Source organism: Falco cherrug, chromosome 1 (assembly GCF_023634085.1).
Source record: "Falco cherrug isolate bFalChe1 chromosome 1, bFalChe1.pri, whole genome shotgun sequence".
NCBI lineage: Eukaryota > Metazoa > Chordata > Aves > Falconiformes > Falconidae > Falco > Falco cherrug.
In genome coordinates this window covers 100,607,859-100,628,086 of record NC_073697.1, presented here as the reverse complement: position 1 = coordinate 100,628,086, position 20,228 = coordinate 100,607,859, and the positions used below count along the sequence as shown (strand labels likewise).

The window sequence follows — 20,228 nt, the reverse complement described above, 5'->3', positions numbered from 1 at the left end:
TCTGCATTTGTGCACCTTCTTACATGGCATTTTTTTTGCATTTGCTCTTGCCTAAATTTTGGCGTGCTGCTTTCCTTGGATGCTCTCGTGAGAAGAGTTCTTGGCTCTTCCCTGCTGCATTTAATTTTCCCCCTTTGCAAATAAGCTTGTTTGGCAGCTCCACACACATCTCATCACTCCTTGTAGTCTGCAGGCAAGCCTGTGTGGTTTGTTGTCCTCTTACTGTATTGTCTGTCCCAGGCTGGTACCCCTCAGTGCCCATTATCAAATGGCAGGTGTCTGGTTTACAAGATGTGGTGAGGCACCACTCTCCTGTTCCTCTGTAGCCTGGGGTACTTATTCCACATGCTTCAGGCTTTGAAGGTGATCCTGCGATTCACCTGGGACTTGGTGCAGGTCATGCCATATGCAGCAGAAGGGGAGGCTGAAGGTGTGTGGGAAGGACTGTGTATGTTTTGGAGGGATGTAGTTGAAAACAGGGATGTGTCCAGATGCTTTGCATTGGTGCTTAAGTAAATGGGAGGAACTGCAGTGTCTGGTGTCTGCTTGCTGGCAGTTGTTTTTCCTTCTCATCAGAAAGATCTTGAGGCACTTTCTAAGCTGCAGAAAAGCCTACTTTGCCTGTGTTAAAATATCCTTTGGAAACGGTTTTAACTTCCTGCCCAGATCAGAAGGCTTTGTGAAAAATATACGACAAAACCATAGTAAATTGATTCGAGTACAAGTATGAATGGGTAAAATTAATTAAACATTCTATTTTGTTGCCAGTTGTGTTGTATGAATCTTTGCAGTTTTCAGTCAAGGAATATAACCAAAAAGGTTTATCCTAATTCTTGGTCTGTGCCAAAGCGGAGAGCACTACTGGTCAAAGCTTATGAGATAAACGGTTTGAAGTGGACCGTTTGCCTGTCCCACTTAAACATAAAAGAATCTTGTCTTAATAGTATAAAAAAATTGCATTTTGGTACAAAACGGCCTGACAAAACCCTTTCTCAAATCAGTAATTGTTCCAAATCGAATGGGGTTTCTGCAGGAATGAGCATCACTGGAAAGGGGGAACTTGCAGGACTGCGCAATACAGTAGGTTTCTTTTTTTCCATCACCCAATAATAGAAGCAAAAAACCTGACTGAAATGTATTTACAGTTTAATCGTCACATTTGGGCCGTGACCTGTGTGCTCAGATTCCATTCCCAAAGGCAGGGCGCTGGGAAGTTACGAGGGTCCGAACACGAATGACAGGAGGGTTTCTGTCATTTTAAACTCTGAAAGGCCGATTGCGTTTATAAACTTCACAACTGCATTTACCAGCGCCTCCCGAGCACGGTTACCCCAGCGTCACGTTTTCCCCTCGGTGTTACCGGGGGGTGCGAGGGGCCCGGCGGGCCTTACCCCCCCCAACCCCCGCCGGCGCGCGCCGCTGCCCGCCGCCTCCCCCCGCCCCGCGGCGCCCCCCCGCCCCCCGCCCGCCTCTCACCGAGCTGTTTCTGCCCGGCGCAGGTCGCCAACGACGCCTGGAGCCCGCGGCGGGGGTGCCACGCCGGGATGTGCCCCCGCTGACCTGCCCGCCGCCCCCCGCCCGCCCCGGCGCCATGGGAGGATGCTTCTCCAAGCCCAAACCAGGTGATGCGCCCGGTGCCGAGCCCCCCCCCCCCCGCCGCCCCCGGGGGGAGAAGTAGGTCAGAGCGGGAATGTTAATGCTGGGCTCCCGCAGGGAGGATTACCGGCCCGTTAATCCCCCCAGAGTCCCCGGCGCTCTCGCTCCCAGGCAGGGAGTTGTGCGGGGCTGCGTAGGGGAGGGGGGGGGGGAGGGAATGAGGGGGGGGGGGGGAAGGAGAGGCGGGGGGCTGCGGTGCCGGGGGGGCGGGTGGGAGGTGATCCCAGCCTGCACCCCACAGCCCCAGCCGAACACACGCTACCGGTTCTTTCCCGTCCCGTCTTCTCATGCCCCCCCCCCTCCCAGCAGAACTGCTCCCTCCCAGCAGAACTGCTCCCATGGCGCCCCATGTCAGGTCTGCACAGCTCCAGCACCTTCCTTACTGCTGCGGCTTTGCCACTCGCTGGCCAGCACTTAACTTGGTCCCTGCCAGAAGGGAACGACCAGGGCAGGAGCAAGACCACCTACTGCTTGGTCTGACACAGCCCCACCACCCAGGTCCGGTCCTGGGGCCACTCCACTCTCTGGATTTTATTTCCTTCATGAAGCTCGTCCACGCGTGCTGCCTCCGGTGGGGAAAGCAGCTGCTGGCCCCTGACCATCAAGGATGCTCCCCCAGCCCTGTGCGCTCCCACCACAGCTGGGCTGGGCAGGCTCCCTGCGCTTTGCCTTTGGCAAGGGTGGGTGCGCAGAGGAGAGGAAGGGGCTGCACAGGCAAACCGGTTGATGGAGGGAGGTCTGGTGTGAAAGTGTCCATGTTAAGCCTTGTCCTGAGCTCCTGCCGGCTGCGTGGGTGCGAGCAGGCACCACTCGCCATAGCCGGCAGCACCCGCATCGCCCCAGCCCTAGTCCCCAGGGCCCAGTGCTGGTGCACGAGGGGCTGGTGCAGTCGGTGCTGCTGAACTGCCTTCCAGGAGCTGCCATCCTGCGGCATGTTTTGGGCATCAAGCAGGGAGCTGGGGTATGACCCTGGCCTTGTTCCCTGCTCGTGCCCACGGGCAAGGGGAATCAGATAGTCGTGCTGATCTATCGGATCAGTCAGCATCCACAGCTAGGTGGAAAAATGTCTTTTGGGGACCTTTTATTGGCAATTTATCTTCATTGCCTCAGGCAATGGGGATTTCAGGTTGAGGGACCTGAAAGGTCAGAGGGGACATACAAGTCCTGTCGGTGACCCACAGAGCATCCACTGAGTGAGGTCCTCTGTCTTTGCTTTGCAAGGCACAAAGAAGAAATAAAGGTGGTTTTCTGCCCTTGACCTGTACTGGATTATTTTACAGGTCATTGCAGTGCCAGGGTGATACGGCATTGAACGCTGTGAACTGCAAGTTTTCTTTTGTGAAAACCCACGCTGTTTATATCCTTCCTTGAAATGTTTAAGGAGTGAAAATGCATCCAGGATTAAATGTCTTTGTTGACTAAACTTGTAACAAACTCTGCTGGCAGTTCCACTTTATTTTGTATACCATCAGCAGAATTGTGTTTAATCTTGGACTGGTGGAGGAATAAAAACGCTCTGCAGGCGTATTTCCTGAACTGCAGATGTAGAGTTGCATTTGCATAGCAAGGCCAAATGACTGAAAATGCCATCCTGCAATGTAGCACTCTCTCTTCAGCTCTGGTTTTGATTAGCAGTCTTCAAAGGCTTTTGACAAGCCTTTCCTCAGCCCCTGGTTAGCACATCACTGACTGTGGTGTTTCATCTCAGTGGTTATAAACCCTGCAAATGCAGTGACATAAACAGATGCATTTGCAGGTACCAATTGTTCTGGCAAAGAGGTTTCACAGTCTTTTTATGGCATTTGTCATTCCCATTTCTTGTGGGAGCTGTGCACCATCAGAGCTAAATAGTGGACTTTCCTGTTTTGAAGAATACACCTATCCTCTCTATGAATGAGAAAAAAATCGTGCAGGGACAAAACAGAGCTATTTTCTCCATCAGTGCTGTTTCAAAATGAAGGGAGTCTTTACATGCAGCTTGAAGTCAATAGAATTTGTTTAGACACTTTTGAAAGATGTATACAAACAAGGTCCTTATCTGCTCCATCATCTTATATGCAAGAGAGACCCTCAGTCCTCCCGAGCACCCTCAGCATTTCTCCAGATAACCTTGACGTTGCACATGCATTGCTGTGTGCCAGGAAAGCCTTCTGATGAGCAGATCCCCTCTACAAGAGCTTTGGGGACTGGAGTCCTGCAACAGTAAATAACTGTGCTGGTTGTACCGGAGACCAGCCCTGAAGTCTGGCTGCTGCTGCAATGCCCAACCCCGTTCTGATATTTAAGAGTTTAATTAAGAACTTACGTTCAAGCAGTGAAGTGATTGTCTGTTATCTCTAGTGCTGCAGTCCTGTGATGCTGGATCCTCTTCTGAAGGCCCAGTTCTCAATCTCCGCATAATTTTTTTCTCCTGGTGCATGATGCATATGCGATGAGCTGCCAGCTGGCAGTCTGTGTGGGATCCCAGCACGCTCTCCAGGAGCAGCAGCCAGGTCAGGATGATGGGGAAAGGGAACCACCAGTGACTGCTTGGTGTGAGCTGCAGCAGCACCATCTCTGCACCAAGCGTGGGAGAGCAGCTTGCAAAACCTATAAAGTTGTGATTATCTTTCTTTGCACTCTCAGCTGTGCTCAGTGCTTGATGGTGGGGCAGGGCAGCAGCTCGGGCACAGGACGGCATGTCTGTGGGTGAGCTTTGCCCTTGCGCAGTGGGTGCATTTGGCTCTGAGCACCCTGTGTCCCCTTTGCAGGGATGCTGCTCACTGCTGAAGGGGGTGCCATGGGCTGTGTGTCCTTCCGAGCTTGGCTCTGAGGGTGCCCCCAGGCTTGGCTGGCAAGTCCTACCTCCTGGTTTGTGGGAGCGTGGCATTTGCTGAATGGGGCATCTGGAGAAGGAGGGTAGAGCTGGGCACGTTTGATGCAGCGATTTTGTCATTAGCTCTTGTCATCTTTAATGGAAATGGTTTGGTGTCTCTTTGAGACCACCTAAAGTAGTTGTCATGGAGGTCTGCAGTTATGAGGCAGCATGGGCGAGCCTGGGTGGTGCCTGGAGAGTGCAGCTCCGGCAGGGCAGAGCGAGACCCCAGGACATGTCCTGCAGCAGTCGATTTACTTAGTGCTGCCTGCAGGGAAATAATCCCTGATGGGGTAAACCAGGCCTTCTGGCTGTGCTCACCAGCAGGGTATGGTGAACCCATCATCCTCCATCATTGCCACCCTTGATGCTTTTCTGGTTTCCACTGCTCTTGGAACTGTCAGCACTGTACAGCCAGTACAAGGCTGTTCCCTGCCCTCAGTGTTCATTTGCCCTATGCCTGCAGCCCCTGTGCAGCAAACCCTGAGGCATCGCAGGACTTTGTGGTTGGAGAAGCTCTCCTCTCCGCCAGCCCAGCTCCTGTGGCCAGGTGTCTTCATCTTACCCAGATTTCCCCAGATTCAGGCTAGCTCTTGGCTCATGCCAATTCTCTCTTCTCCTGCACTGCCATATTAACTTAGTATTTTCCTTGTTTCTACCATTTTAAGTATTATACTTTAAATGGCCTGAAACCCATAGTTTAAATTTAGCCTCTGGAAGGGCACTGAGCCATACTGGGAACCTAATCCTGTGGTAAAGAAGCCTTGGGTCATTTAATTGCCCTAATCTTTTAAAATAATGAGCATGGCCCTGCACTGCAGCCCAGCCACCCTCCACCTGCCAGCACCCTGCCCAGGGGTTGATGTCAACATTTCCAGCCTCGTGTCTCAGGTACCTGTCTAAAAGCAGGCAGGGGCTTTGACTTGTCCCACAGTGCTGTGAATAGTGATGGAGAAGGAATAAATTTACAGGAGGTGTAATGGGGTGTTAATGACTGACTGCCAGGGGTTAATGACATGAGGCAAAGCACAAGAGCATCATTACCACGGTGTGAAAAATTAACCTGAGCCAAACTGATAAGTGGGGCTGGGACACAGTCCCTGGGTATGCATGTAGGAGTCCTGGCAGTGCTCCAACCTAAAGGCTAAAAACCTGGGAGAAAAAAAAAAAAGGGTCAAAATGTATAGTCTTGTCAAGAGTCTGTATTTTAGCAGTTCTATGATTTTGGGGAGCTGAGTTAGGATTTTTGAACACTAAGAGCTGGCAGTGCTGAGGTGTACGTGGATGTGTGCTATCAGCACCTGGTAATGTTCAACTCTTTCATCTGCTTTTTTTTTTTTATATTCTTATAAAATACTTCCAGCCCTGACCTCCTGGTCCTTCATACATATGTATTTGTGTATATAAATAGAGAAAAAATACATGTATATTAAAAATGTACATGAACACACAAAACCACATACATACACATATATCATAAAATCATGGAATGGCTTGGGTTGGAAGGGGCCTTAAAGACCATGAAGTTTCAAACCCCCCTGCCCTGGGCAGGGACACCTCCCCCCCCCAGCCCAGGGTGCCCCCAGCCCCGTCCAGCCTGGCCTTGAGCCCAGCCAGGGATGGGGCACCCACAGCTGCCCTGGGCTGCCTGTCCCAGCACCTTGCCACCCTCACAGTGGAGAATTTCTTCCTGATATCTCATCTAAATCTACTCTCTTCAGTTCGAAGTCTTTCCCCCTTGTCCTATCCTTATGTTTCCTTGCAAAAAGTCTCTCCAGCTTTCTTGTAAGCCCCCGTCAGGCACTGGCAGGCTGCTCTAAGGTCTCCCCGCAGCCTTCTCTTCCCCAGGCTGAACCGCCCCAGCTCTCAGCCTGTCCCCACAGGAGGGGGGCTCCAGCCCCCTGATGTGTGTCCCACTTCTGGCCCTGCTCCAACAGGTCCGTGTCCTTCTTATTTTGGGGCCCCAGAGCTAATGTATGTAAGTGATGTTGGTCGCACAGGGCAAGCAGGCATATCTATCTCTTATCTCCATCTTTATATCATCATCTATATCTGTCTATAGATGCATACATATATGTGCTCAGAGCACAGCGGTTGTTCTGCTGTGGAAGCTACAACCATCACCCTTGTTCCCACCAGCCATGGCCAGGGCAGTGCTGCTGTGTGACAGTGGTGGCCTTGGCCAGTGCCCGAGGAGTTAGCCACCGCACAGATTAGTAGGCATGTGCCTAAAACTTTCCAGTTTGCTCTAAGGTCAGGAACCTTTTCTAGCAGTTAGAGAAAATGACTGTCAAAGGGATGGAGTGTGCTGGACCCAGCCACACTGTGCCAATCGGATTTCAGAATTAAACTTGGGTTTATAAATATTTCATTTAAATGTCATTTTCCCTGATGAGAATTGAAACAGTTTGCTGGATCAGCTCAGGTGCCTCTGAGCCCTGGATTCTTGGAGGGATCATCCTTTGGGAATGCAGGTCTCTGGCCAGAGGGACACCTCATGCGGGGCTGGAGGGGGTGGTGAGGAGGAGGAGGGGAAGGAGGAGGAGGAGAAGGGGGGATTAAAGGGCTGGGGAGAAGTGAATGGGAATTGCCCCCCACAGAGGCAAGGGGTGAAGTGTGGGGCCCGACACAGGAGAGGGGGAAGATTTTATACCTTTTTCTGTTCCTCTGGACGTTTGTCCAGCAGTGTTGGTGAGTGCTGAGTGGGGACGGCTGGGCATGCTGGCACACACTGGTGCCAGAGACCTGCTGCTTTTTGCATATGTTTTTCTGACCGAGAAAGAATTAAAGAGCTCAGAGTTAAATTTCTATCTTCATCTCCTCAGGTTCATACACCCGTGGATCAGCCAGCACTCCAGGTGCCCACCTGACCCAAATGCAGTTTGGAAAACAGAGCTCTGGGGCATTGGGCCAAGTGGGAGATGTGGGTTGTTCCCTGCAGGGTGAATTCACCGGCATCAGTGTCACCATCAGGGCTTGGAGCTGCCAGCTTTGCCAGTGCCAGCCTGGGCTCGTCCTGCACCACGTCAGCAGCGGCAGCAGCACATTGCCCAGCGCCGGGGTCTGCATGCAAGGATGTGCAGCAGCGTTTGCTCCAGATAAATGTCGATTGACTGCATAATTGTATGAAACAATCCTCCTGTTTCTTTGTATTTCGCAGGGACTGGCATAAATTAACATTTCCTAACTCTGTCCTTGGAAAATCCATGTCTGCTTTTCCAAATGCCATAGGAAAACTGCTTACAGAAAGCAGCCTCTTTGCTGGGTACCTGCAGGGAGCTGGGCTGCTTCTGTAGAGCTCCAGTAACAAATTTGCTCATGGCAACTTTATTATTTTTTAATGCAGGGTGCTGGGCCTATTAGTTTGCAGTAATTCCTGCAGCTGGCAGCTGCAATAATGCAACAGAAGGTCACATTTTATGTTGATTCAGCATGGATACATAGCAAATTGCTTTACTGGATCTGTCTGTCCGAGCCCATGGTAAATTCTGCTCCTGGTGAGTCTGAGGATTTGGCACTTTGGCAAAAAGCCACCCCGTCCCCTGCTCTGCTGAGCTGGCACAAAAAGCAGGAACTCGCAGGACCCCTGAAACAACTGCCTGCCTCCAGTGCCTGCATGACCATGGCCACTTGCTTTTCTCCCTTCCTAAATGAACAGCTGTCCCCCTGACCTCTTCTTCTGTCCTCCTCTCAATGGACTGTCAATAAAAGGTGTGTGGCAACAGGTGAAGCTGGGAAGACCCAGCACCCTTCTCTTGCTGCATGGCTCATCCCGCTCTTCCGGGGCACATTGTTCCCCTCTCTTTGCCTTTCCTTAGCCTATTTAGGTTGTGAGCTTTTATTTTTATCTTCTGCACAGCTTTTCCTGTTCATGACATTTATAAGGTGGGGAGATCTCGGCAATCTCCCATTTGCTTGAAATACTTATTCAGTCTCTGGCACTTACACCCTGGCTTGCTACAGAACTCTCCTGGAGCTTATTATAAATATTAATGGCTTTACTTTCATGAAATCCCTAGGAGCTAAAGTGGTGTTTTCCACTTTATGATGTGAAAGATCATCGCTGGCTTCCTCTGGTGCTCTTGTGTCCAGCCTGCTCCCCCTGGGCATGGTGCGGTGGGTGGGGGTGTGGGTGCACGGCGAGGCTGGGTGAGTGCTGCCCTTCGGGGGGCTCAGAGGAACATCTTCAGGTGGCCAAGGAGAGCCCCTGTGTTCCCCCTCCGTCTCTGCATGGGGAGGACAGGACTGGCGACACATCCCAGTTGAGGCAGGAGGAGCAGGGGGACACATGGTGGGGCAGCGCCCTGGATGTGCTGGGCTGGGGGCTACCTTGCTCCATCACTGCCCCATGACAGCACCCATGGTGGCAGTGGGGCGGGGGGACCCACTGGCTCCGATGTCCCCTCTGATGGTCGGGGGATGCACTGTGCTGGCACAAGCAGCTCCTGTGTGTCCCTGGGTCCCGTGGTCCCCAGGCCAGGGATGCTTTCATTGTTAAACCTGTTCAGTGGTGTACACCTAGGTAAAATGGACAATCCTTGCTTTTCTCAACATGGAAGATTCACTTTAGGCTGAAAACCTCATGCCGAAAGAATTTTGGATATTTCTAGTTCCATATTAATTGGTCTTCATGTAATCCGTCTTTCATCTAATGTAGCAGCTTTATACACCATGCAGTGTTGGCCTTCTCTTTCAGTTAATGTTATCTACAAACCATTACTGGGTTTTTTGAAGTCTGCCTGAGTCCTGGAGGCCTTGGCATGCCTCACATCTAGATGTTCTGAAGCTGTTTTCCACTAAACAGGACAGCAACTGTGACTGAGGGGTTCTTTTTCACTGATGACTAAGGTCTGCTTGCAAGAGTATGTACATCATGCAGAGATGCCCAATGGAGAAAGAACAGTGCAATAATGGGCTCAGATAATTAAGCCAAGTTTCATATTAAGTGTTTTTTATCTTCCCCAGCAAGCCAACAAAAAATGTCTCTTCTGATGTCTGTCAGCCCCTTTCAAAGTCCAGGGAACGAGGGAGAGGCAGAATGGCAGCAACAGCTCCAGCTTCATTTTAATGAAGATTTCTCTGTTCCTGCAGTTGAAGTGAAAATTGAAGTTGTGATACCCGAGAAGGAGAGAAGCAAGGAGGAGATGTCGCCCAACGGGAAAGCCAGCCCCCTGATCTACAAAGTCAATGGAACTGCCCGGCATTATCATCTTGAAGAGCATCCCATTGCTAGCAATCCCTACCACAACCCAAAGGATGTGGTGGAAGCGTCTGTGTGCCATGTGAAGGACCTGGAAAATGGACAGTAAGTGCCTAAAATTTTTGCAGGTGAAACTTGAGAGACCTTATAACCTAAACCAAACCCCATATCTTATTCTTCAGAGTTTCTGGAGAGGAGAATTTAACTTAATAAAATATTAATTTGTTTTTAATCTTTAAAAATTGCTTCATGGACAAGTGACAACTGTTTTTTTACCAGAAGGTCTGCTGTTCCCTGCACAGTCTGCCCTGGGACTCATCTTAGAAAAATGTGACGTTGTGTGGCAGAATTTCTCAACAGGCTCTACTCAGCTTGCATTAGACAACCCCGACAATTTTTTATGAATTTATAGCCTTAGTAGTTTTAGTAGTGCATGGGTGGAGCTGATGGGGCAGATAGTGTGGTAAGCCTCTTCTGCAGTGCCTTGCTCTTCTAGCTGAGTTCTTCTCTTTCAATTTGCTCTTTCACCAGGGATGCAGTTTTCCAAATTTTTTGCTAACTGCAACACACTTCAGCTGTATACAGTTTCGCTACTCTGATTTAAAAGTTTTTTCATTGTGATGGGAATTTTTGTGTTAGACCGTTCTACAAAAGGATGCACCAGATTGCTGAATTAAATCTTCACATGATGAGATGTGGCTGATGCTGCAAGCTCTGCTGCAGCTCAGAGTAGTGCTGGGGGGACTTCAGGACCTGGAGGCAGATGGCCTCCTCCAGTGAGAGATGGGGGTGAGGAGTCAGTAGAGATGCACTGGATTGGAAGGCAAGCACAGTGGCTGCAGGGGGGCTTCTAGGAGATGATGGGCAACCCACTACCTCCTGCGCAGTGAGCAGCAGCAGCAAGGCTGGGGAAGAGGGAACCTGAGACAGAGCACAGGCAGTGGCCTTGAAGCTGGAGTGAAGTAGAAAGGGGAGACGATGCTGGGAAATACTGGTTGCACAAGAAGGGTCCTCCTCCAGTGTCATGGCTGAACACTAAGTGTTCCTGGAGGCAGCTTCTGCTGACTTCGTGTTTGAGATGTTACTAGAAGAGTGTGCTCTGCTTCAGTGCCCCAGCGCAAGAAGGATGTTGGAAAATTAGGGCTGCGGTAGATACATTGACTGGAAAGCATGCAATATAGTAGATGGAAAGATCCAAAGAGCTCTGCTGGTCATGAGGAAGGTGAGGAGGGATCTCGCTGCAGTCTGTGAGAACATACCTGGCTGCAGGTGGCTGTGGCAGGGAGTTCCTCAGCTAAAGCCAGGGCTAGAAACTGGCATTGGTCTGGAAACTGACCTCATGCTTCAACCATGTGTGCATTCAGCTACTGAAACATGCTACCGAGTATGGCAATGGACTTGCCATCACTAGACATTTTAAGTTGAGAATAACTTTTTTTCTGGCAGGCTAAGTCTAGCTGAAAAGAGAGGTGCTGTGAGAAGGGCCTGTGGCTCATGTAAGCAATGTGCCAGACCAAAGGAGTCCCTTCTCACTCTGATACCCAGAGGGATTTTCTAGGATGCTTCTCTCAAGGAGTGTGCTGGGCACAGATGTGCGTGGACACAGCAGCAGTGCAGGCCACTGGCACAAGAGTTTGGGCACTTCCACGTTGTGTTAGTGGAGTCTGCAAGCACAAGGTACTCTTTCTGCCCACCCTTTCTATCCTTCTGGTACCAAGATGGTCTCAGCAGAACCAGTAATAGATAATGGAAGATAAGCTCTGGTGCTGCTGTACCCAGCCAGCCTCCCAGCAGGCTAACTGGGGGAGGTCAATGAGCTGCAGACAGAAAACAGCCCCAGCGCTCCCTCAGCTCCTGAGCAAAGGTCTTTTGCAGGCCAGAGCTGAATTCTAGCTGGTGCTTCTGAAGTGGGGAGTGGAGTGGGGCAACAGGACAAATTCCCAACTGAGTAAATAGCTCAGTGGGGAGCAGTGCAGCATAAATCATCCTCTTGCTTGCTGTGGAGCGAGTGTGGGATTGGGAGCCTTGCAGGTGGCTGTGTGCTGCCTTGAAGACATCAGGTCTTGTTTTTGACTCTCTCAGATCACACAGTTCCTTGGGTAAGTTGTAAACTCTTCCACTTATCTTATCTTCCCATAGAGTTATGGTTGTCATTTAACCTGAAGTGCTGCACAGCTGAGGAATGCAGTAGGACTTGTACTGCTCTATTCCCTTTGTGCTGATGGAAGAACCTCCAAGTGCCAAGTGTCCTACACCGGGAGGGAGCGGAGCTGCATCACTTGGGTGTGGGGCTGCCAATTTACTGGGACAAAACAGCTCCCAGGGGCAGGCATTGCAAGCTCTGCTGCTGTTTTCACCTGAGGTAGCAAGGAAATTGAGCATTTGACCTTACTCTAGTGAGACAGTTGATGCAGGTGGAGCAGGCGCCCGCACGAAATCTTGCCCAGGGTGGGTCTGGAGGTGTTACAGGGATGCTGGTGGACTAAGCCCTGGTCTCAGCTGTGTTGCTGTGATGCAGCGAGTGGGACAGGTGTCTCTATAGGGATAGAGTTGATCTGTCCTAAAGAGCAATGAGCATGCAAGGTGAGTGCCATTCTTCTCAGACCCTGGGACCTATTGTGCATGAACAGCATTCAGGGATCACACATGCTCAGTAGCTTTCTTGAGCGTGTGGGGTTTGCTGTGTGCACAGTGGTGTATTTGGTACACAAGATGCAACATGCCAGGTTTGCTGTAGAGATGGTCCACTTCATGCAATGGGAACAACCAGGATTTCCAGATAAACATCAAATTGTGCAGGGACATGCTTTCTGGCTGGTAGAGGGGAACTTTCCATGCAACAGCAGCTCTGTGCTCTGCACCCAGCTCCCTGCAAAACCAGGGCTCATTTGTCTCTCTACTTTCCTCCATGGTTAGCTGGAAGGCTCTATTGTAAGGAAGCAGCTGCTGCTAACTGCATTGGGTCATGGATTGCACAGGGTGTATCTGGGCTGTTGGCTGGAAAGAGAGCACCTGATTGGGGAGAAAAGGAGGTGTGGACAGGACATGTTGGGATGAAGATCTGGTGGAGGCATAGTGAAAGAGCAGAGAGTAAACATCTGCTCAGTGCAGAGCAACATCAGGCTCACTCAACAATGCCTGAGCAGCCTGCAGTGCCCCTATGGTTGGAAATCTGCAGAAATCCCCTTGGCAAAGATCTGGGCAGGTGGAGGAGTGGGGGTCTCAGCACTGAAGCCTCTTGCATTCTAATCTCCACACTCTGCAGAGAGGGGCAATGCGGGCACCCTCTTGGAAATGATGAATGGTTGAAAGACTTATTTCAGTGGATAGTGCAACTGCCCAGTGTAATGCAACTGCCTAAACGCCAGTTCTGTATATGGTCTGCAGGGCTTCGAAACTCTTGCAAATAAAAGCACGTTTTTGCATTGCAAAACCTGTGCCAGGCCAGCCTGCAGCAAGCAGAGCAAGGGGGCACAGCTGGCTGTGTGCCACTGAGCACTGGGGAGGCTGCACGCCATTCCCGGGGAGACCTGGGCAGCCAGCTGCTGTGGGAAAATGCACCCATGGGAATGGGTGGGATGTGGGAAAATTTGGGATGCTGCACCCACACTGCAGCCAGTGCAGGGGTGTGTATCTCTCAGCACAACCCTGCTGAGCCGGAAGGCTGCAGATCTGCTCTCAGCCAAGCCAAGGGAGTTAGGAAGGATTTTCTAAAATGCTGCTTTCCAGTACTAATGGCATCATTAATCACTCATTTAGCAGATGGGGATGCAGACAAGGTGCATGATCGGCAAGGAGATGCTTTTGGCCAGGACAGGGCTGGCTGGTGCCTCAGGACCTCAAGACTGGCTTGGCCAGTCAAGGACCAGGTGACTGCAGCTGGGGAGTTGTGACCTGGAGAGCCTAAAAATTTCAAAGCTTTGTGTGCAAAGGATTCCTGCTGTGCTAATCATGCTTTTGTCCAGGGTACCACACAAGCAGCTTCGGTCTTTCAAAGAGCACCTGAATCTCTCCAGGGGAACGGCTCAAGGGTTAAGTTGGCTTCTAGGCAAATGCAGGGCTGAGTGCCAGCAGTGGCAGGGAGGCAAAGCCCCTCTGTGATGCAGGGCTGGGGCCAGCAGCCTGGAGCAGGCGGGCAGGTCCCTGTGTGAGCTTTACTCTGCAAAAACAGCTGAGGGAAACAGCAAGGTCACGGGTAGGTGCTCCTTCTACATGCTGAAAGGATTTATTCTGACCCCCTGGACCTGGGTGGAAATAACCAGCTGCCTCCTGAGCAGCTGAGGAGTTGGTTTGGGCCACCTCTTGTCACAGGGATGGATGAAGAAGCTGCCATCAGTGGCCCAGCTTGGATGTGCCTCAAGCTGGGACCAGTAGAGCCACCTCCAAAGCTGGCTTGGTGGCAGGAGTGTCCCAAACCTGTAAGTCACCTGGAGCCAGTGGTGAGCAAGTTGAAGGAGGGGGAGCCTGGTGGGACCAGAGCGGGGGTGCAGGACAAGTGTGCAGTGTTTGCTGCCAGGAAGGTGCTCTGCCATGTGTTTTCCTTGCTCCTCCTCCCCAGGATGCGGGAAGTGGACCTGGGCTGTGGGAAGGCTCTGCTCATCAAGGAGAGTGGTGAGTTCCACGCCGTGGGACACAAGTGTCCCCACTATGGGGCTCCGTTGGTCAAAGGTCAGTCTGCATCACATCCTAGGAGACTAACCGAGGGTATCAGTGTTGGCAAAAGACAGCTCGGTGTTCATCCAGCTGTGCTGTGGGGCATGGGGCAGTGCCAGGTTGCACACTCAGCATCATCTTGGCATGTTCCTTGGGGGAAGGCATGGGCAGAAAGCTGGGGGTGCTCCTGGGAGTGCTTTGCTGCGTGTCTGGTTTGCTGGTGACCCCAGCTTGCCACTGCTGGTCACAGGGCCGGGACTTCTTTGGGTGAGTTTGAAGAACAAAACAGCATAGGCACCATTGAATTCGGCTCTGCTTCATTCCTCAGCTGGAGCTGAACTTGTGTTGGGTGGCATGAAGCAGCTGCAGCTTGCTGTCCCCATGCAAAGCCTGGTTTTATGGGGCTTTTCATATTGTTCTGTTTATCAGTTCCCAGCCACAAAGGAATTAAAAAAAAAGTCTTAAAGCGGGGGCAGGGAGGGGAAAGGAAATCACCTTATGATTTTTCAGGCCACTCAGTCTTCAAAAAACCCACAAACCCACAAAACCACAGCTCCTTTCAAATCAAAATCCTGTTTGTGGGGGAAGGAGAAGCTCTTTGGGCTGATGGGATCCTTTCAGTAGCAAAAAGAAGTGTTGCTGGTGTTACTGATTGAAGTGGGATGAGGTACAGTGGTTTCCTATCTTGGCACTTTGCTGGAGGTGGGATCCTGGAGAAGACAGCAGAGCATCCTGCTGAGTATGCTCTGGCCGCTGCTGGCCCGCAGTGCTGGGTGCAGCCAGCCATGCTCTCTGCCCCTTGCCTGGGGCTAGCAGCCTGCTGAGCAGGGCAGAAGAGCCCCATGCTGCTTCAGTGGCCACAGAGGCAAGAACCTGCCTGCCTTTAAGAGACCTGTGGGTGCACCCCTGAGACTGGCCGCCCGCAGGGATCTCACTGGGGAATACAGGCTTTGCTGCAGAGGTAAGTGCAGGGGCTGCCCCTGTGTCCCCACGTGTGGTGGGTGATGAGATGCAGCACTGCTGTGCCTCAGCAAGTGAAGGCAGAAGCTCAGGACCGGCCTGGCATGACTGAATTGCAGCTGTTCACTCTGCCCTGGTGGTGTGAGCCAGCTCCTTCAGGCAGGGAAAGCCAAAGTCCAAGGTAGCAGCCTCTGAGCAAACACTTGCAAGGAGTGAACTCATGGCTTTGGGCATGCCCCACGCTTTCCCGACTCCTTGCTGTGACAGGATCAGGTCTGAAACACACTTGCTCTAAATTAGTCATGCTCTGCTTGAGGCATTGCTTGCTCGGGGTGCTACTGGGGCTTGTGGAAGTGACTACGAGACCCTGGGGACTGCAGCCCCAGGCCCTGCTGGGGAGCAAGATTATATCCCAGGCAGAGCAGGCAGCTTTGGAGCTGTGCTCAGAGGCACTGGAAGGGCACTGTCAGCGAGGACATTTTAGATGGGATCCGTCATGCAGGATGGGAGCAAACCCCAGTTGGTAACTGTTTACCCTCTGTCCCAAATGGCTGGACCATCCCATGTGCAAGTTAAGAGAACTCCACATCAAGTAGCCAAGATGCTGTTGACCATCCAGGCCCACAACAGCTGCCATGTGTCCTGTAGGAGAAGTGACACCTCTGGGTGAAGAAGGAGTGCCACGGGGGCATGCTCACAGAGTTCGAACTTTGAGGTGGCTCTGTGTGGAGCGGCACAGCTCCTGCTGGCTGCTGCAAGAGGCTCTGGGCAGCAACCTGCAGCCTTCAGGAGGTCAGCCTCGCTCAGATTGTGAAGAAGCCAAGAAGCCCACCGTCACCATCACCTGCCTGGTCAGGTCATGGCAGCTTGATCTCAGTGGGCTGCAGGCAAGGGTGGAGGGCAACTGTAGGGCAAAACCAACTCTGCTCTGCCATGTTCACTGTAGGGGTTTTGTCCAAAGGAAGAGTCCGCTGTCCCTGGCATGGAGCTTGCTTCAACATCGGCACAGGTGACATAGAGGACTTTCCTGGCTTGGACAGCTTACCCAGGTTCCAGGTGAGAACTTTGTTCTTGAAGCAGCAGAGGAAATCACAGAATCACAGCATGGCTTGTGTTGTAAGGGACCTTTAAAGATCTCCTAGTCCAACCCCCAGCCATGGGCAGGGACATCTTTCACCAGCCCAGGCTGCTCCCAGCCCCGTCCAGCCTGGCCTTGGACACTGCCAGGGATGGGGCACCCACAGCTTCTCTGGGCAACCTGATCCAGTGTCTTACCACCCTCATTATAAAACATTTCTTCCTTATGTCCAATCTAAATCTCCCCTCTTTTAGTTTAAAACGGTTGCCCTTTGTCCTATTGCTACAGGCCCTACTAAAATGTCTCTCCAGCTTTCTTGTAAGCCCCCGTCGGGCACTGGCAGGCTGCTCTAAGGTCTCCCCGCAGCCTTCTCTTCCCCAGGCTGAACTGCCCCAGCTCTCAGCCTGTCCCCACAGGAGGGGGGCTCCAGCCCCCTGATATGTGTCCCACCTCTGCACTCACTCCTGCCCTTCTGATGTTGGGGACCCCAGAGCTGGGCGCAGCGCTGCAGGTGGGGTCTCACGGGAGCAGAGCAGAGGGGCAGCATCCCCTCCCTCGCCCTGCTGGCCACGCTGCTGGGGATGCAGCCCAGGACACGGGTGGTTTTCTGGGCTGCCAGCAAACCCTGCCGGGTCATGTCTGGCTTTTCATCCACCAGTACCCCCAAGTCCTTCTCAGCAGGGCTGCTCTCGAGTCCCTTCATCCCCCAGCCTGTATTGATACTGGTGAGTGCCCTGGCCCAGGTGCAGGACCTTGTGCTTGGCCTACTTGAACTTTTTGAGGTTCGCAGGGGCCCACTTCTCCAGCCTGCCCGGGTCCCCCTGGACGGCATCCCTTCTCTAGAGTATCAGCTGCACCGCTCAGCTTGATGCCATCTGCAAAATGGCTGTTTGCACTGGAATAAGCATGTCTTTGAAGGTGTGGAGCACACATTTTCCTAGCAGATGCTGGGGTGGCCAGTGGAGAGCAGCACCTTACCCAGCTGTCCTTCCTCCCCTGCAGCTCCCCTTGCCACCCACTCACAGGCATCGAATGCCTCCTGGGAGCCTGACAGTGGAGGTGCGCGCTCGGAGGTCTCTTGAGCAGGAGTGGGGTGGGACTGAGAAACCAGCCATAAGCCTGAGAGAGAAATCAGGTTTTACATTGACCATCAGTGTTCAGCTGGGGTGAGCTCTGCCGCCTGGGCCACTCTTGCAGGAGACCTGGTGAGACCTGTTCATTAGTTGCAGAGGGTGTAATCAACCTCTGCACGCCAGAGACTCTCACTGTCCTACAAAACGCTGCTCTCCTGTCACCCTTAGGTGAAGATTGAGAAGGAGAAGGTGTACATCCGAGCAAGCAAGCAGGTGAGGGACCACTGGCATCCCAAAATCAAGGCCCATGCTTTTGTGTTTTGCTCTGTGTGCATGGGGTTGGGGGTGGGGAAATGCTTTTCTTTTGGTTCTCTGATAGGGGCAGCAGTGCCTGAACAGTGATGTGTGAGCATCCAACACGGGTAAACCAAAGGTCGGCCTGGCCTAGTCCTGTCTCAAGCAACAGCCCAAAGTCTGTAGAGAGGCACAAGTGGAGCAGGGCAGAGGTGTTGTGTTCCCCTCCTGCCCTGCTCATGCACCCCAGCCTCCCTGCAGCTGCCACACACCTGAGCTGGGGTGTCCATGGATTCAGGTCTTACTAGCTGTTTGTCCTGAACTTGTCCTATGTTTCCTTAAGCTCACAGCAACTTTTCATTCAGCTGGCCCATGGAAACAGGTCTCTTCCACCAGCCTTCTGACCTTGTCTGTTGGGTCTGAATGTGGCACAGCGATGACAGAGGTTGTTGTGCTTCGTCTTGAGCCCAGACATCAGCTCTTTGCTGGAGAGGAACCTGGTGCATGGGCAGGGAGGGCTCTCATCCCCCCAGGCAGCATGCAGAATGAGGCCCATTCAGGCCACTGCCATCTTTCTTTCCATGAAGAGCTGCCTTCTGATGCACATTTGCCTGTATGTGTGTGTGAATTCAGTGGCTCAGAGCCAGCTAGACCCTTACAGCACTTGGTTTAGATCCAGAGAGGTCACCTGAATGGCAGAACTTCTACTCCAGCTGATTAGGGTGGAATATGATAAAAAGGGTTGAGCCTGTTCCCTCTACCAGAAACAGATTTTGGCCTCAGATGCCTGGTGACAGGGGGTCTGTGCAGCAGACCTACAACAGCATATGTCCTCGGGTGTGCTCTGGTTGGTTGGACAAGTCCATCAGCTTCTTTGGGTATCAGAGATATACAGGCTTTGCTCAGGTGCAGGATGAAGTTCCTGATGGGACTTATGCATTTCCATCTCACCTGTTGGTTGCAGAGTTGCGCAATGACACACCTGAGCTGCTTTTTTCATTTTTTTCCCAGCTCTGTGTACCTGGATGAGTTTGCAGAAGACAATGGATTTATTTTTCTTTTGCACCTTGTAAGGGGGTGGTGGACTGGATGGTGGAGAGGTATTTGGTTGAGCGTGGGTTTGGGGTCCTTGTTGGGCACAAGGGTGCAGTTGTTCCCTTTCTATCCAAGCTGGTTTATGACAGTAGTGTAGTTGTGCCCATTCCTGCCTGGCTACCCAGGTTAAAGCTGAGAAAAAATAATGACTTTTCTTCTTGTTGTTGTTGGCATAGGCTCTTCAGACACAGAGGAGGACAAAGATGATGGCAAAGTGCATCTCCTTGAGTAACTATAACCTGAGCAGTACCAACGTGCTGATCATCGGTGCAGGTATTGGGTGGCATGTGCTGGCATTGCCATGTGTCCTGTCCCAGGCGAGTGTGCAGAAAGCAGGGTGTCTGTGTGCTGTGCACCTTCTGTCACCCCTCCTGTGTCCCTCCCTGTGCAAAGGGTCAGACCAGAGGATCTTCCTGAGCCTTGTCCTACACACTGATGGTCCAAAGGTGACCTGTACCTCTGGTCTTTGGGGATTTGTAGTTCCCTGTCACAGTCCTTTGCAGTGGGTACCCTGAACCTTCTTCCCTCTACACCCTCCCCAGATAGATCAGTAACCCCTGATTTCCACAACTGATAAGTGTAAAGTCCTCTCAGTCTTGTGATGTGAATATACCTTTTCTTCTTGGAGCCTGCACATCTCTATCTCATCCCCTTGCAGCTGCCTGCAGCTCCAAAGTTCTTACCTCAAGGTGCTTCTTTGAGCATAAACTCTTCCATTTTTTCCAGAAAATATTAAATCCCTGCATGAAATAGCAAAACTGCCAACCTATCTTTTCTTATCTCTTGTCCCAGATCCATTTGTGTAATGCATTTTTTGTAGAAAGCCTGATGGAGTGAATCCCATCTACCAAGTCTGCCTGTTTCTGGAATGGGTTGGATGCCAGGCTGGACCATGTGGTGGTGAAATGGAGGGTGGGAGGAAGACACAAGCCGTCTGGTGTTGGACATGGGACTTGGAGGGAATGGCTGCTCTTGGCACATGTGTTCATACTTGATTAAAGCCCTCAGGTCACCAGATCTAAGTTGTGGAGATGGGGAGCACACTGCTATCTCTTGCTCCTGCCATATAAGTTGCAGCTCACAGCCTAAGCAGGGGGGAAAACCAGCCTGGCTGGCTTTTCCCTTGCTGCTGGGTAACATTTTTTCCCTTCCTTGTGCCCCTGCTGTTTGTTGACTGAAAGCCAGAGTGTGACACTCTTGCTCCCTGAGGTCAGCTGATCCGTCCTAGTGTTCAGCAGGGCTGGACAGTCATCAAAATCCTCAGCAAGGTCACGCCATAGGCAATGTTAGCCATTGCTGAAGGAACTTTCTCAGGCTGGACCAGCTAAATTTAGCAGTCTATTGAAGACCAAGATCTGGTCTGGT

General features: G+C 51.9%; 1 protein-coding gene across 10 annotated transcripts in view; it reads left to right on the top strand.

Moving 5' to 3' along the window:
* The window catches only part of AIFM3 (apoptosis inducing factor mitochondria associated 3), a 53,673-nt gene that overhangs the window by 10,409 nt on the left and 23,036 nt on the right, over window positions 1–20,228 (top strand). For 4 of the 10 annotated variants that reach the window (XM_055700581.1, XM_055700583.1, XM_055700582.1 and 1 more), the window contains exons 2-7: window positions 1,500–1,622; window positions 9,602–9,815; window positions 14,269–14,378; window positions 16,270–16,379; window positions 17,703–17,747; window positions 19,040–19,136. In XM_055700581.1, the coding sequence (XP_055556556.1) occupies window positions 1,592–1,622; window positions 9,602–9,815; window positions 14,269–14,378; window positions 16,270–16,379; window positions 17,703–17,747; window positions 19,040–19,136 (607 nt within the window). In that variant the 5' untranslated portion in view covers window positions 1,500–1,591. Of the gene's footprint in view, window positions 1–1,499; window positions 1,623–7,082; window positions 7,634–7,675; window positions 9,816–14,268; window positions 14,379–16,269; window positions 16,380–17,702; window positions 17,748–19,039; window positions 19,137–20,228 lie in introns of those variants that run through there. The other 6 variants (XR_008730615.1, XM_027806014.2, XM_055700585.1 and 3 more) reach the window with 5 other exon arrangements.